This window comes from Schistocerca serialis, chromosome 4 (genome assembly GCF_023864345.2).
Source record: "Schistocerca serialis cubense isolate TAMUIC-IGC-003099 chromosome 4, iqSchSeri2.2, whole genome shotgun sequence".
NCBI lineage: Eukaryota > Metazoa > Arthropoda > Insecta > Orthoptera > Acrididae > Schistocerca > Schistocerca serialis.
The window spans coordinates 673491444-673505335 of NC_064641.1; the positions used below are offsets into that span (position 1 = coordinate 673491444).

General features: G+C 43.8%; 1 protein-coding gene across 2 annotated transcripts in view; it reads right to left on the reverse strand.

Annotated features, from left to right (window-relative positions):
* LOC126473150 (uncharacterized) overlaps positions 1-7079 on the reverse strand; it is a 151058-nt gene extending 143979 nt beyond the window's left edge. For both annotated transcript variants that reach the window (XM_050100009.1, XM_050100008.1), the window contains exon 1: positions 6906-7079. In XM_050100009.1, the coding sequence (XP_049955966.1) occupies positions 6906-7065 (160 nt within the window). In that variant the 5' untranslated portion in view covers positions 7066-7079. The remainder of the gene's footprint in view (positions 1-6905) is intronic.
* Positions 7080-13892: the final 6813 nt, after the last annotated feature.

Genomic DNA, 13892 nt, shown 5'->3' on the forward strand with positions numbered 1-13892 from the left:
GGAGGTCGTGGTTTGGTGGCGTGGGGTGGGATCATGATTGGTACACATACACCACGGCATGCCTTTGAGAGGGGAACTGTAACAGGTCAGGTGTATCGAGACGTCATTTTGCACCAGTACGTCCGCCTTTTCAGGGATGCAGTGGGTCCCATCTTCCTCCTGATGGATGATAACGACGGCCCCACCGAGCATCCATCGTGGAGGAGTACCTTGAAGCAGAAGAAATCAGGCGAATGGAGTGGCCTGCCTGTTCTTCAGACCTATACCCCATCGAGCACGTCTGGGATACTCTCGGTCGACGTATCGCTGCACGTCTTCAAACCCCTACGACACTTCAGGAGCTCCGACAGGCACTGGTGTAAGAATGGGAGGCTATACCCCAGTAGCTCCTCGAGCACCTCATCCAGAATATGCCAACCCGTTGTGCGACCTGTGTACATGTGCATGGTGATCATATCCCATATTGATGTCGGGGTACATGCGCAGGAAACAGTGGTGTTTTGTAGCACATGTGTTTCGGGACGGTGTTCTCAGCTTATCACCAATGCCGTGTGTGTCCCCTATGTGCCTATGCTATTAGCGCCAGTTTTGTGTAGAGCCACGTTGTGTGGCACCACATTCTGCAATTATCCTTAATTTATGAGCATGAGTGTATGTTCAGACATCTCGTCACTGAAATACCGACAACATGAAAGCAGCAATCCATAAAGTACTCGTAAACATGTCATCAGGTGTAGTTTGGGCTTCGACGGGCAGATTACTAGCATTTCAGCTGACTATGAGCACGCTGACCATTGCTGTGGGCTCCACCGGTGTGGAAGCAGAGATGGGCATACCGGCAGTGGTGCGCCCTATGAAGGTGCTGGGCACAGGATGGCAGCACGTTGTCTTCTCAGCAGAGGCCCTGTTCTTATTACAGCTTCACGGTCGACAGATGCAGTGTGGAGGCTTGCCAGGTTGCACTGATCAGTCTCGTGCAGGGCCAGCATCTGGCATCACTGTATAGGGCACCATTTGATATACAGTGCATAGTCGGCATTTTGGACAGCAGCCTTTATATTTGTAATGCGTTGAGACCTATGGTTCTGCCCTATCTCTGAGATGCCCTGACATTATCTTCCAAGAAGATGATTCAAAACCACACACTGTCCCGATCTACCGTGATACAGATGGTTTTAACTGTCGCCGTTAACAGAACGTTCTCCAAATCTCTCTGGCACTGTAAACATCTGGTAGTGGGTTACCAAAAAACTGGCATGCGTCACTCTATAGCCACGGAACTCTGGCACATACTTGCAGCAATACGAAATGACATACCTGGATTGGCCATCCGAGCTCAGTTCAGCTCGAAGGCCAGTCGGGTTACCGAGCGAGGTGGCGCAGTGGTTAGCACAGTGGACTCGCATTCAGGAGGACGACTGTTCAATCCCGCGTCCGGCCATCCTGATTTAGGTTTTCCGTGATTTCTCTAAATCACTCAAGGCAAATGCCAGGATGGTTCCGTTGAAAGGTCACGGCCGATTTCCTTCCCTGTCCTTCCCTAATCTGATGAGACCGATGACCTCGCTGTTTGGTCTCTTCCCCTAAACAATCCCAACCCAGTTGGGTTACAGCCATTGTTTATGCCATAAATATCAGCAGCGAGAGATGTGGCAGTGTGCTGTCATAACGATTCGCATGCTCAGTTTGATAATTAAATGAATTAAGGGATTTGGTATAATAATTAAGAGAGGTAAATAGCTGACGAACGTGTCAACTGATGCAACATTTCATTACACTAAGAATGGTGTAAACAGCATAACAATCAGAGTACACATAGTGGAGTTATTTGAGTTTGAGCTAGCCTACTCGGATATGGGTGGAGCGCGAGGCGGCCACATACCACATTCGGGGGAGGGCAGCTGGCTCCCTCAGATGTTGCCAGTCACCATCGTGGGCTAAGGCAGTGGGATCTGGAAAGCATAGGAGCAGGTGCAGGGAATATAAAAAGGACCCAAATTAAATGTTAAGACTTCTCTTCTCTTTGGTTCCTGCGGAGAACTCCAACACCAGAGCCATCCCAAAGCAAAAAATTATCCACTTTACGTTTTGTTCTGGTTGACAGTAGAGAATTCTTAGTGTTGATGAATGTAGAGTTGACTTATATATCAGTAAATTGTAGAGAATGATACAATTACAAGCAGAGTTTATATGTGGTGAACTGTAGTGTCTGATGTCATAACCATCAAGAAAAAGAGAGTGGAGCGACACACCACAATCAGAAGACAAGTGTCTTAGCAGTTGAATTGGAAAGACGTGTACTGAGAGTCGTTGTGTCATGATTCCGCAGTAAGCTTTGTTAGAGCACAGTCTGTGCAAGTAAAGTTGTCTGAGTAAAGCCGTGCAGGCAGTGAACTTTATGACTGTGTTTTAAGTATATTTCTGCTGGTGAGAAACGCTGAGGCTTAGACACAGGTAGTTAATGAGCAAAGCTTATCGTGTGTATAATGCATCACTCTCTCGAGACTGATGATAGATTGGGCGCAGCTTACTGGCCAACTGTTAACTGCTCAAGTTTTGTGGTACTGTAGTCACTCATGAGCCTTTTCTAGTGGCTCGTAAGTTGTGGAATTTGTCGGCATGAATAATATCTAATAAATCATTTCCATCTTTCCAAACCCTGGCGAGTCATGGTAAGTCCCGTCGGGGAACGAGAACTAACTGCATCTCCTCAACATACATTAGCTGAGTTTTAGAATTTATAAACAATAAATTTTTACGAGATCGAAGTTTCGTATATGGCCTTTGTGCCGCCGATATCAGCACGATTGCAATGAGCAAGCTCTGTGAATTCTGATAAGCGCCGTCTTTGATTTTTTTACGTAATTACGAATGTTCAACCGCTTATTCTGAAGACACTGGCCCTCAACTATACAGATAACTTCTACCAGCATTGATTTAAGCTCACATAATTAGGGCTACCAGGCCCTCTCTTACAACGGATTGGGTTTCCATACATACAGTAACTTTTTTACGTCATAGTTACCTAAGAAAAAGTGATTTTAATGTGAAGACATGGAGTGTTAAAATGATTTTAATGTCTACAGTGACAATGTGAGTAAGTAATACTCACTATGAACTAATAAAGTTAATACTTCCTGTACTTGTATTTCTGCTGCTAGTGCCACTGATAGTGATAATAATTATAATTAATAATAATGATTACAATAATAACATTCATCATAGTGGCAGATGTAAAAATGATTTATGGGCGTACAAAATACATATTTTATGATATAGCGAGTTCTGGGGAAAGGAAATTTAAGGAGACTGCACCAGCTAATAATATTGGAAAATTAGGAAAGAAGGACAAAGAATGCATACAGGGACAATGGTAATCATTTTTGTTGCTTTAGTACACATGTCATTAACTGTCTTATGAAGCTGGAGATGTTGTTCATTTCCCTAATATACTGCACGAATTTTTTCGAGAGTCCTGATACTGAGAAGGACATCGAGAAAGTAGCTACGCGATGGAGCGAGACAGAAAACATTTTGCGGTAGTGGGAATGAGTGTTGCCATGTTGTTCAGACAAGAGCGTTAAGCTCGAGGAGGTATATGAGGGACAGCGTTCGATGACAAGACAGTAAAGGTATCAGAGGTTATGGAAAAAATCCTGCACTTCTCTGCATGAAGCCAGGAAAGGCGTGCATATGATGTTGAAATGTGATGGAAGTCGAACATCACAGGTATAACGGACACAGGCATTCACAGCCAGTTCCAGGCTACGTGAACTTTCTTGAGAAAGGGGTTACAGTATAACATCGCTGTAATCAAAAATTAGAAGCATAAGTGTTTGTAAAACTTTCTTCTTGAGATCAAGACGGAAGAGATTTTTATATTTTCCTAGGGCATGGAGAGATACTGATGTTCTCTTACACACTGCAGTAACGTGCCTAGTTCAATTTAGATTGTCATGTGTTACTGACCTAGATTCTTTTCTGAAGAAGAGAAGTTGATATTTGTCCGATTTGGGGTTAAGGATTGTAAAAATTAGTTCTAATGAGCTTAGAATGGCCAACCTGTACAACTTGGGTTTTGCGTAGCTTGAGCTTTAACAGTGTATCCTGATTCCATTTTGATATTGCACACAGGTCACTACTAAAATTCTTGATAGCTGTCTTCAGGGTTATTGGTTTTGCACTTCGATACAACTGGAGATCATCTGTGTACATGTGGTGTTTGCTGTAGGACAAAACTGATCACACATCGTAGACATAAAAAGTAAAGAGCATAGGACCTAATGCCGAACCCTTGGGGGGATGCTTGATACGACCTGCCTCCGTTGTGACCTTAGGGTGTGAGACATGACGCATTCCTGGCAAGGCATCAGGTATGAGCGAAACCACTGCAATGCACCTGGCGAGAAATTCTGGTTGCTAAATTTGGCAAGTAAAATGTCGAAGTCGGCAATATCAAAGGTTTTTCTTAAGTCTAAGAGTCACATAGTAGTCGCCTCTTGTGCATCCATGTCAAGCTTTAGGTCATCTGTCATCATTATTAAGGCAGCCATTACGCTGTGATGTTTACAGAAACCTGACTGATATCCTTCTAGTAGGTTGTTTGTGATTAGGCATTTTGTTAGCTGGTCGTGTACTATTTATTCTAAGGTCATGGACAGTGCGGGAAGAATGCAATTAGGTCGGTAATCAGAGGCTGCTGTGGCAACGTCCTTGTTAGATAGTGGCTTAGTCAGTCCCTGTTTACAGGCCTCAGCGAAAACTCTTGTAGTTATGGAGTGGTTGAAGATATCTGTTACAGTGGGCAGTATTGGGTCAGTGATAACCTTCAGCATTTGGACTGTGATGCCATTGTATCCAATAGATGCTAATCTGAAACACGTGATGGGTTTTTGGGGGTATTGCAAATAACAAGCTGCAGATAGAATTCTTTGTGGGTTCAGTCGCTATGAAGCATCTGTTTCGTTCTTGGTTGAGTCGTGCTTTCAGATAATGTGAACTACTTGTTCAGTTCTTCCGCTGGGACAGTTGGCTCAGCTGCAGCTTTTGCTTTGCCTATACCAAGACCACACAGGTTTTTCCGTAGGGCCCGCAGCTCGTGGTCGTGCGATAGCGTTCTCGCTTCCCGCGCCCGGGTTCCCGCGTTCGATTCCCGGCGGGGTCAGGGATTTTCGCTGACTCGTGATGACTGGGTGTTGTGTGATGTCCTTAGGTTAGTTAGGTTTAAGTAGTTCTAAGTTCTAGTGGACTGATGACCATAGATGTTAAGTCGCATAGTGCTCAGAGCTATTTTTCCGTAGGACAGATGATCTATTTCTGTTGTCGGGTAATGTGTGGGCCTGCCTCAGTTTTGCATTTCTCACAGCTGCTTCCGTTTCTGTTTGTATGCATATGATTTTCAAGCGTGGGGCGCAGTTTACATGCCAAGTACGCAGTGTCTCTGAGATTCATGACTTCTTTTCGTTTTTCAGCTAGCGAAGTTACAAGTTTCTTTCTTACTTTTCTGGTCTTTAGGGGAGCATATTTGTAATATAGTCGAGTGAGTTTGTTAGTACACAACGACGTATGATACGACACAGAATGTTACCATTTCCTGAAAGCTTTAATTGTAGTTACATTACCAACCGAGATTTAATCATAACAAAGTCTATCAAGAATAATACGTTGTTAACGGATTCTCAACATGCTATTCATTTGAAACGGCATACTCTTATAATACGCAAGTTACAATCATTTTTTTACCATGGGTATGACGTTTCTCGTCATGTTATTGCAGCGAATGATACAATTAACGGATGGTTTTCGAGAGTTCGCTAATTCGTTTATTCTCAGAAATGGCATATATCAGGTGTACCGGTATGAAATGAGCGTTAAGATACAAATGTGTAAAAAAATGTTCAAATGTGTGTGAGATCCTATGGGACATAACTGCTAAGGTCATCAGTTGCTAAGCTTACACACTACTTAACCTAAATTATCTTAAGGACAAACGCACACACCCATGCTCGAGGAGGACTCGAACCTCCGCCGGGACCAGCCGCACAGTCCAAGACTGCAGCGCCTTAGACCGCTTAGCTAATCTCGCGCGGCTACAAATGTGTCGATAGGGAACAATGTGTTGTGAACGAGCCTTAATTTTTTGTTTGTTTGGTTGGTATGGCATCTGTCCAAGATATTTAGTATACATCAAGTCATGGAACAAACAACATCACATATTTTCATCGTGTTAACAATGTCGAATTTTGTACCAGAAAGTGATGATTTGCGGAAAGCATTAATTTTTTGTTTTCATTTGAAAAAAAAGTGCTACAGAGTCGCATCGAATACTTGTCGAGGCATATGGTGATCATGCTCTATCAGAAGCAACATGCAAAAGATGGTTTCAACGGTTCAGAAATAATGATTTTAATGTAAGAAATGAAGGACGTGGAAGACCACCAAAAAAGTTCGAAGACGCCGAATTGCAAGCAATATTGGATGAAGATGAAGATGACTGTCATAATGACTGTGTGGACGGTGCGGTCTATTCTACACCTTATTTTAGATATATATGACGATACTATGCTGATTATATTTTATATGTTTTGACGATGCCATTATGGCCTTATCACTTTAGGACATGGTGTAAAAAAGATCTGAGGATGGTCATTACGGACTGAAACCGGTCATCGTCTAAAGAATTCATATTGTGATCAAAGATCGGAATAAAAAACATTTGACAGTATTGGATCACTGCTTGTGTACGCGACCATGTCGCAATTGGTGAAAATAGTACCTTACTGTCGGGCTGAGAACCTTTTATGTTGCCCCACAACAGGACGTGAAAGCCAAGCCGTCTGCCGGCTGTTAAGAACCGCACGGCGGATAACGTCGTGTAAATCCGTAATTTACGAAAAAGTACTTACGAGGATACTGACAGTAGGTCCACCACAACTTCTTTTCGCCGTAGCTGCTCCCGGGCGGCCCGGTGACGTGGAAGATGTAGTCGCAGACGCAATCGAGCAGCGAGGTGCCGTTTGCTGCAAGTAGCGCTAACAGCGACGCTGCCACATCCGCCGCCTGCATCTTAGGTTGTTCTCACTGACAGGGGGACACGCGCAATGCGCGGTGCAGGGGGCGAACGCAGGCTCAGCACAGCGACGTGCGCGGCGCAAATCTTTCCGCAGGAAGGGTAAACCGCGGAAGTGTGACGCCTCTCGTCACGAACACAGCAGTGTTCCTTTCCGTTATAGTGGAGTCCAGCTGCCAACCACAAGCGCCACGGATCATTGGTTCAAATGGCTCTGAGCACTATGGGACTCAACGTCTGAGGTCATTAGTCACCTAGAACTTAGAACTACTTAAACCTAACTAACCTAGGGACATCACACACTTCCTTGCCCGAGGCTTGATTCGAACCTGCGACCGTAGCGGTCGCGCGGCTTCAGACTGTAGCGCCTAGAACCGCTCGGCCACTCCGGCCATTCATATTTTTGTCTGTGTCGTGGTTTGACGTCCGTTTGCAACAGCGAGGTGTGAGGAAGGACATCCAGACGTACGAGGGTTGCCAAGACAGTAATGCACCGAATGTTTTTTTCTCACCCGAAAACAATGCTATGAATGCGAAACGTTACGTATGTATTATTTGAAGCCTCCTGAGAGAGCGCGTCAAGTTTCCGTCGCTTCCGACAGATAGCGTAGCTGCAGGACAGTTTCAAAATGGCATCTGTATGTGATGTGCGCTGCAAGCAACGTGCCGTCATTGAATTTATCACTGCAGAGAAAGAACCTACGGAGAATATTTACAAACGCTTGTGCAAAGTCTGTGGAGCATCTGCTGACGATAGAAATACAATTAGTCCTTGGGCACGGCGGGCAAGCTCATCAGAAGGTGATTCGGCCGAGCTCGGTCGTGGAAACCATCCGCGGCTGTCACACCTGACACACCTAATATAACCCTTTCAGACTTTCACTTGTTTGGGCCATTAAAGGATACCATTCGTGGAAGACATTTTGAGGACACACAGTGAAGCACTAGCTCCGCCACCAGGACAAGGACCGATACCGACCGTGTTTCGCCCTGCAATAAGGCCATAGAAAAATACGTGGAAAAATAGGATGTGTAGATAAAACAGCATTCTTTCGTGTGTGTAATTCTCATTATGTTCAATAAAGAGTTGTAGAATAAAAGAAAATGGGATGCATTGCTTTCTCGACAACTTCCGTACATACCTCCTATTTGTTCTACCCAAATACCACATGTTATGACTCTCGCGCTCCCGTTTAGATGTTTTGACTCTTGAATTCCTTTGTTGTAACATAGTTCACATCCGTTTGTTTGTTGTTTTCTTTTCTGTCGGAGGTCTATGCAGCATCTCGCCTGTTCTCACTCTTCTTCACATTTACTTGCCACGGTTAATGTATTTGGGGTCCTGCCCACTCGTCGCTTATAGGGTGCCTAAAGGATGCTGCTTTCTCGGAATGCTATACAACAATTCAAACAAATAACATTAATGGTTTTTATTACAAACAAGAAGATTGACAATACTTAAATTGGGCTTTACATCGGTGTCGGAAGCGGTGGGCGACATGCAAATAAGTAATGTTATTCGCTATAGACAATGTCCAATTACGCAATGGATATGGATCGCACGTCTCTGCTATCGTAGGGCCGGGTCTACTACAGTGCTAATACTGTCCGGCCGAGGCTGGCAGGAGCGGCGATTATATTCTCTTCGTCTAGAGGGCTCTCCTGTCGTGGTGCGGTTCTTGTCAGCGCGCTATTGGCTGAAGTCGTCTCTCCGCCTTCTTTCATCTTGCGATTTTCGTCTTCGTTCCGGCGTTTTTCGGTAGGCCGGAACATATATTTTTAGCCAGATGACTCATAGTGTCTAACCAATGTATAGTATGATAATTGCCAAGACTACAGAAGGAGAACAGACACCTCAATAGCTGGATGGAAAGTTCGTAACTTTGTGAAAAAAAAAAAAAAACTACGTACGAGTTGTAATGTTATGTGTGCCTCACTGCTTTCTTTAAAACTAATTTGTGCCTGATTTTATTCTGAGAAGCTCAGTAATGTATGTAAGTACCGAAGTGAAGCGGAGCTGGACAGCAACAAACTCTTTAGCGCGCACTCCCCGCAATGATAGTAGTTGTGAATGTTTGAGTATGGACTCTCAAAACAAGACAATTGATTTATTTAAAAAAAGAGAACTGTTAATCTGTACCTTGTGGAAAGAGGAAGTTTTGCTAGACCGTCGCTCAGAACGTATTGTTATATTTAATGAAAATTGACATTTTAGTGATAAAACCGAGTAAAGTATGTGTAAGAGTTGCCAAACATTTATGTATACAAATTTTCTGGAGGTGAAGAATAGAAATATCTTGTTTTTGGAAAAGGAGGTGACTTTCATTGTCGTCGCTGTCTATCAAACGACGAAATTGTAAGTGTACAAAGTTCACTAAAATACAGGAAAAGAAATGCATTCTCTATAGTTCTCATTCAGTAAGTAACAACCTCTCATAATTTTTTAAATACAGTAATTGGATTATGTTCTTGTACAATAGTATGGTGCTGAATTCCACTGACCAATTTTGATGAAGCAGGAAGTGTAGTTTGAAGGAAGTTTGTGTGCCAAGCAATCTCTTCTCACGAAAAGCAAATTGCTGTTTGGTCTTATTTACTTACAACAGTGGTCCCTTAGGTATGAAAAGCTACGAAAACTTGGGGTCAAAGCTATCTGCAATACGGCCAAGTAACTAACAGAGTCGTATTTTAAATCTTAAAGGATAATAACTTCCTCCAAATTGTAATACGTCACCAACTGGTGCAGAAGCTGATCATTCAAAGAGGCAGCAACCAAAAGTCAGGTACCAGTTACGACTTAAAGTAAAAATCTCAATCAAAAATCAATCTCTCTCTCTCTCTCTCCAAGCACATATATAAATATTCATATTATTAAAAAAAGTCATCTTATAGAGTGAGATTTCAATATGGATTACAGATGTCCCGCTTTGCAGCCCAGCTCCGTGAAAACACAACCACAACAACGTAGTTTTTGCAGTTTTCCCGATGCTGCAAATCTGGTGCTTAAACGTTTCACTGTTTCTATTTCGCTTCTTTTTTCACAGTGCAGTGCAACTTCTTCCTGGGGCTATCAACTGGGCCATTTTACCGCTAAATCTGAGAAAGATGCGATGGGTGGAGGGGGGGGGGGGGTTCCCTTGTAAGAGAGATTGTGAGTAACTGTGTTTATTGCAAAAATAAATTTGTCAAGCGGACTTACTGGTGGTGAAAATATTATGAAGACAGCACGGTGATGAGCCGAAAACATTGCGACCACTGCCCAACGCCATACTGGATGCTACCAGGTAGCGTTGTGTGCATGTGACGCACTAAGAGAATTACGTAAGCGGAGTAGATACGAATGGGAAAGTATTCAAGCGACGGCAAAGGCCGCAAATGGGGAACCCACAGACGTAAGGGCACATTGCTGTGAGCCACGGCGTTTGAGCGAGTATGTCGTAAACGGAGAATCTGGTCGGCTGTTGGCGTGAGGCTGTCATGAGCGTCTATGGACAGTAGAGGGCGTTGAACCCAAGAGTAGGAGACGAGACGCTGGAAGTGCAGTCCCCGTCGCGTCGGAAAGCCCGCTCCGTGGTGCAGGGCTGCTGGCGATGTGTGGCAGATCTCACACCAGAGCGCAGTTGCGCTGGAGGCACCGGTGTTTCGCAGCGTACGTACTCGAACGTGGAGGTACGCAGCAGACGATCCGTACCTGTTGCCGTGTTGACCCGTTGACACTGTCAGTCACGGTTGCAATGGGCACGGGATCATAGAGAGTAAACCGTGGATCGATGTAAACGTGTCGCCTCATCCGATTAATCAATTCTGTTGTTACACCGGGAAAGGAGTAAAGCAGGAGGAATGGAAAACTGCTGGAGTATGTACCATGTACAAAACATTGATACAGAACTGTATAAGGATATCTCTACTATGCACGTGCTGTAAAATGGCATAAGCAGCTACACTGGACAGGCTCAACTCATACACTGAAGTAATATTAGACACATCACAAGCGGGGTTCAGAAAGGCTAAGTCAACAACTGATCAAATATTCACACCAGGACAAATACCAGATAAGAACTGGGAGCACGATAAGGCTACCTTCTGTATCTTTATAGACTTCAACGAAGCATGTGACAGCATAGAGAGGAGACGTGGAGGATAATGGCAGAGTGTGGGATACCGGACAAGCTGATAAAGATAACTAAAACGTGTGTGATGGAATCAAAGTATAGAGTGAAAGTACAGGGGGAGTTCTCAGGAACATTTCAGGTAAACGCAGGAGTGAGAGAGGGAAATATTATATCAGCGACGCTTTTCAGTTTCGCACTTAACAACACCCTGAGAAGAGTAACGAAAGAATGTACAGGAGTCGCCATAGGGAAAAAGGTACATGTTATGGCTTTCACAGATGATGTTGTGGTGACAGAAGGAACCGGCCAGGGTAGCCGAGAGCGCTAATGCGCTGCTTCCTGGACTAGGGTAGGCACACCGGCCTTCGATCGAATCCGCCCGGCGGATTACCGACGAGGGCCGGTATGCCGGCCAGCCTGGATGTGGTTTTTAGCCGGTTTTCCACATCCTGCTAGGTGAATACCGCGCTGGTCCCCACGTTCCGCCTCAGTTACACGATTCGCGGACTTTTGGAAACTTTCGCACTATTCCATGGCTTCCACTAGACGCAGACAGCTGGGGTACACTAATTCAGTTCCGGGGTTCGGGGTGGCGGCAGAAAGGGCATCTGGCCACACTCTGCTACTAACACTGCCACATCAATAGTAACACGATCTACCCCGCGTGACGCAGGTCAAAGGTCCCAAGGAAGGAAGAAAATTGTGATGACAGAAAGGAGCGTGAAAGACCTGGAGAAAATGTGAACTGTACTGCTGGAAGAAGCTAAGAAAGTAGACCTAAGGATAAATGAAAGTAAAACATAGTTCATGGTAATAGGCTGAAGAGCTCAGTCAGGACAAAACAATATAACAGTCAGGAACATAAAAGTATGGAAAACGGCACGTTCACGTACCTCGATGTCGCCATCAATCAGCAAAACCTTATAGAAGAAGAGATCTTAAAGAGAACTGAAGTTGGGGGAGATGTCTAGGAGCTATACATAACATCATAAGATCTAAGTTACTATTTTGCAAGCAAAAATAACTGTATCAGACCATCATCAAACTAGTGGTGTGCAACGCAAACGAGACTTGGACCCTGAAAAAAAAAGGTAAAAAACTCATTGAGCCGTGGCGCCATTGAGTTTGTACACTATTCTGTATGGCGCCACTGGCTCAGGTGTAGTATCGAATATCCCTCTTGCGGCCCCATTGCCAGTATCTATGTGGAAGAGTTGGTACTGTGGGTTGTGTCCTTAGAAGGTCTTTGCTTGTCGATATATCGATGTATATACGGGGTTCGCTGGGCCGGGAGAAAGGCACGAAGTTTGGGGATTGGTGGTAGCGTCGCAACAAGAGGTGGTTACGAGGTCCGAGCGGTCGAAGCTACGAGCTGATAAGGGGGAGTAACATTCTGCAATCATCATGGTGGTTTGTTTCATTGTGTACTTGCCCTCCTTATTATTTTCTCGTTTTTACCCGACCCTCAGAGTTTTACTTGGTTGGCTCTTTGGTCGTAAATATAGGCAGTAGTATTGTACTAAGACACTAGTTGTTGCTTGAAAATTTGTTCCTCTATTATATTGCCCTGTCTTTCTGGTTTGTACACGATCATTAATGTTCTAATCAATCATCTTTTGGTCGTAAATACAGCCAGAAAAAATGTACTGAAGCACAAGTTGCCGTTAAACAAAAGAGGGACCCTGTGGTTAGATTTAGCTGTAACCGGTTCAATTCTTTGATTGTAATTACATTTCCCAGTAATTAGTTATAATCTGAACAACCCTCTGTACTAAGCTGTTCGTTTCTGTGTTTGAAAGACCGGGTCATTATTGATGTATTTTAGCTGGATCTTGTGGTTCCGCTGAGTGAGTTCTCTTGTTTTCACAGATAATGTTTTAATACGCTCCTTCAGAGCGGTCTTAATAACTGACATTCAGTTTAACTTTGAAAATATTAACAGCTAACTGTCTCCAGGGCCTTAGTCAAAATAACATTGTCAGAAGGGACGGGTTGGGATCTGGGTGCACCTTCGTTGCCGATAGATGTTAAGAGGTTGGTTGCTTTTAAGTAAGCCTTATCATTGTTATATTGTTTGCTAATCTATTTAACTCTTAAGCACAGGTGCGCATGTTAACCACGAACCTTTCGACATACAGCTTTCCAATCAAAATCTAGTCATTTGTTTTGAGAAGTTTAATCACTCTTCTCGTCAGTGGTGCTTATGTAGTTTCATGTGTTGCAGAAGACCATTTAATAAGACAGAGTGTGTCCAGCGCGGTAGTAAACACCGCTGTTTCACCTGACAACGGGCGGGCTACATGTCCGGCCGTCTTATCATTGTCATATTGTTTGCTCTTTTGCAATACAGCACTACAGATTTCTTTTGCAAAGATTAAAAGCTTATTCAAATTGAAGTTTAAGGTCAAGGGAATTTTGCAAATTAGTTCATTTTGTCAAAGAAAATTTTATGATGAAATGCTTCGATTATCTGTAAAACACAATTTCTGTATTGTTAAATAAACGGGTAGTGTGAAAAGAAAGTTATATTAGTGGGCCCTCCCTTCCACGTTTTCCTTAATTCCAGTAAGTACCACGTATCACTCATCACTTTTGTAAATAAAGTACTGAGAAGAATATATGGACCAGTGAAACGAAATGAACAATGGACAAGAATAAGGAAATACAGAGAGCAATTAGACACGCTACCTCACATCGTAACGAGTTTGAAA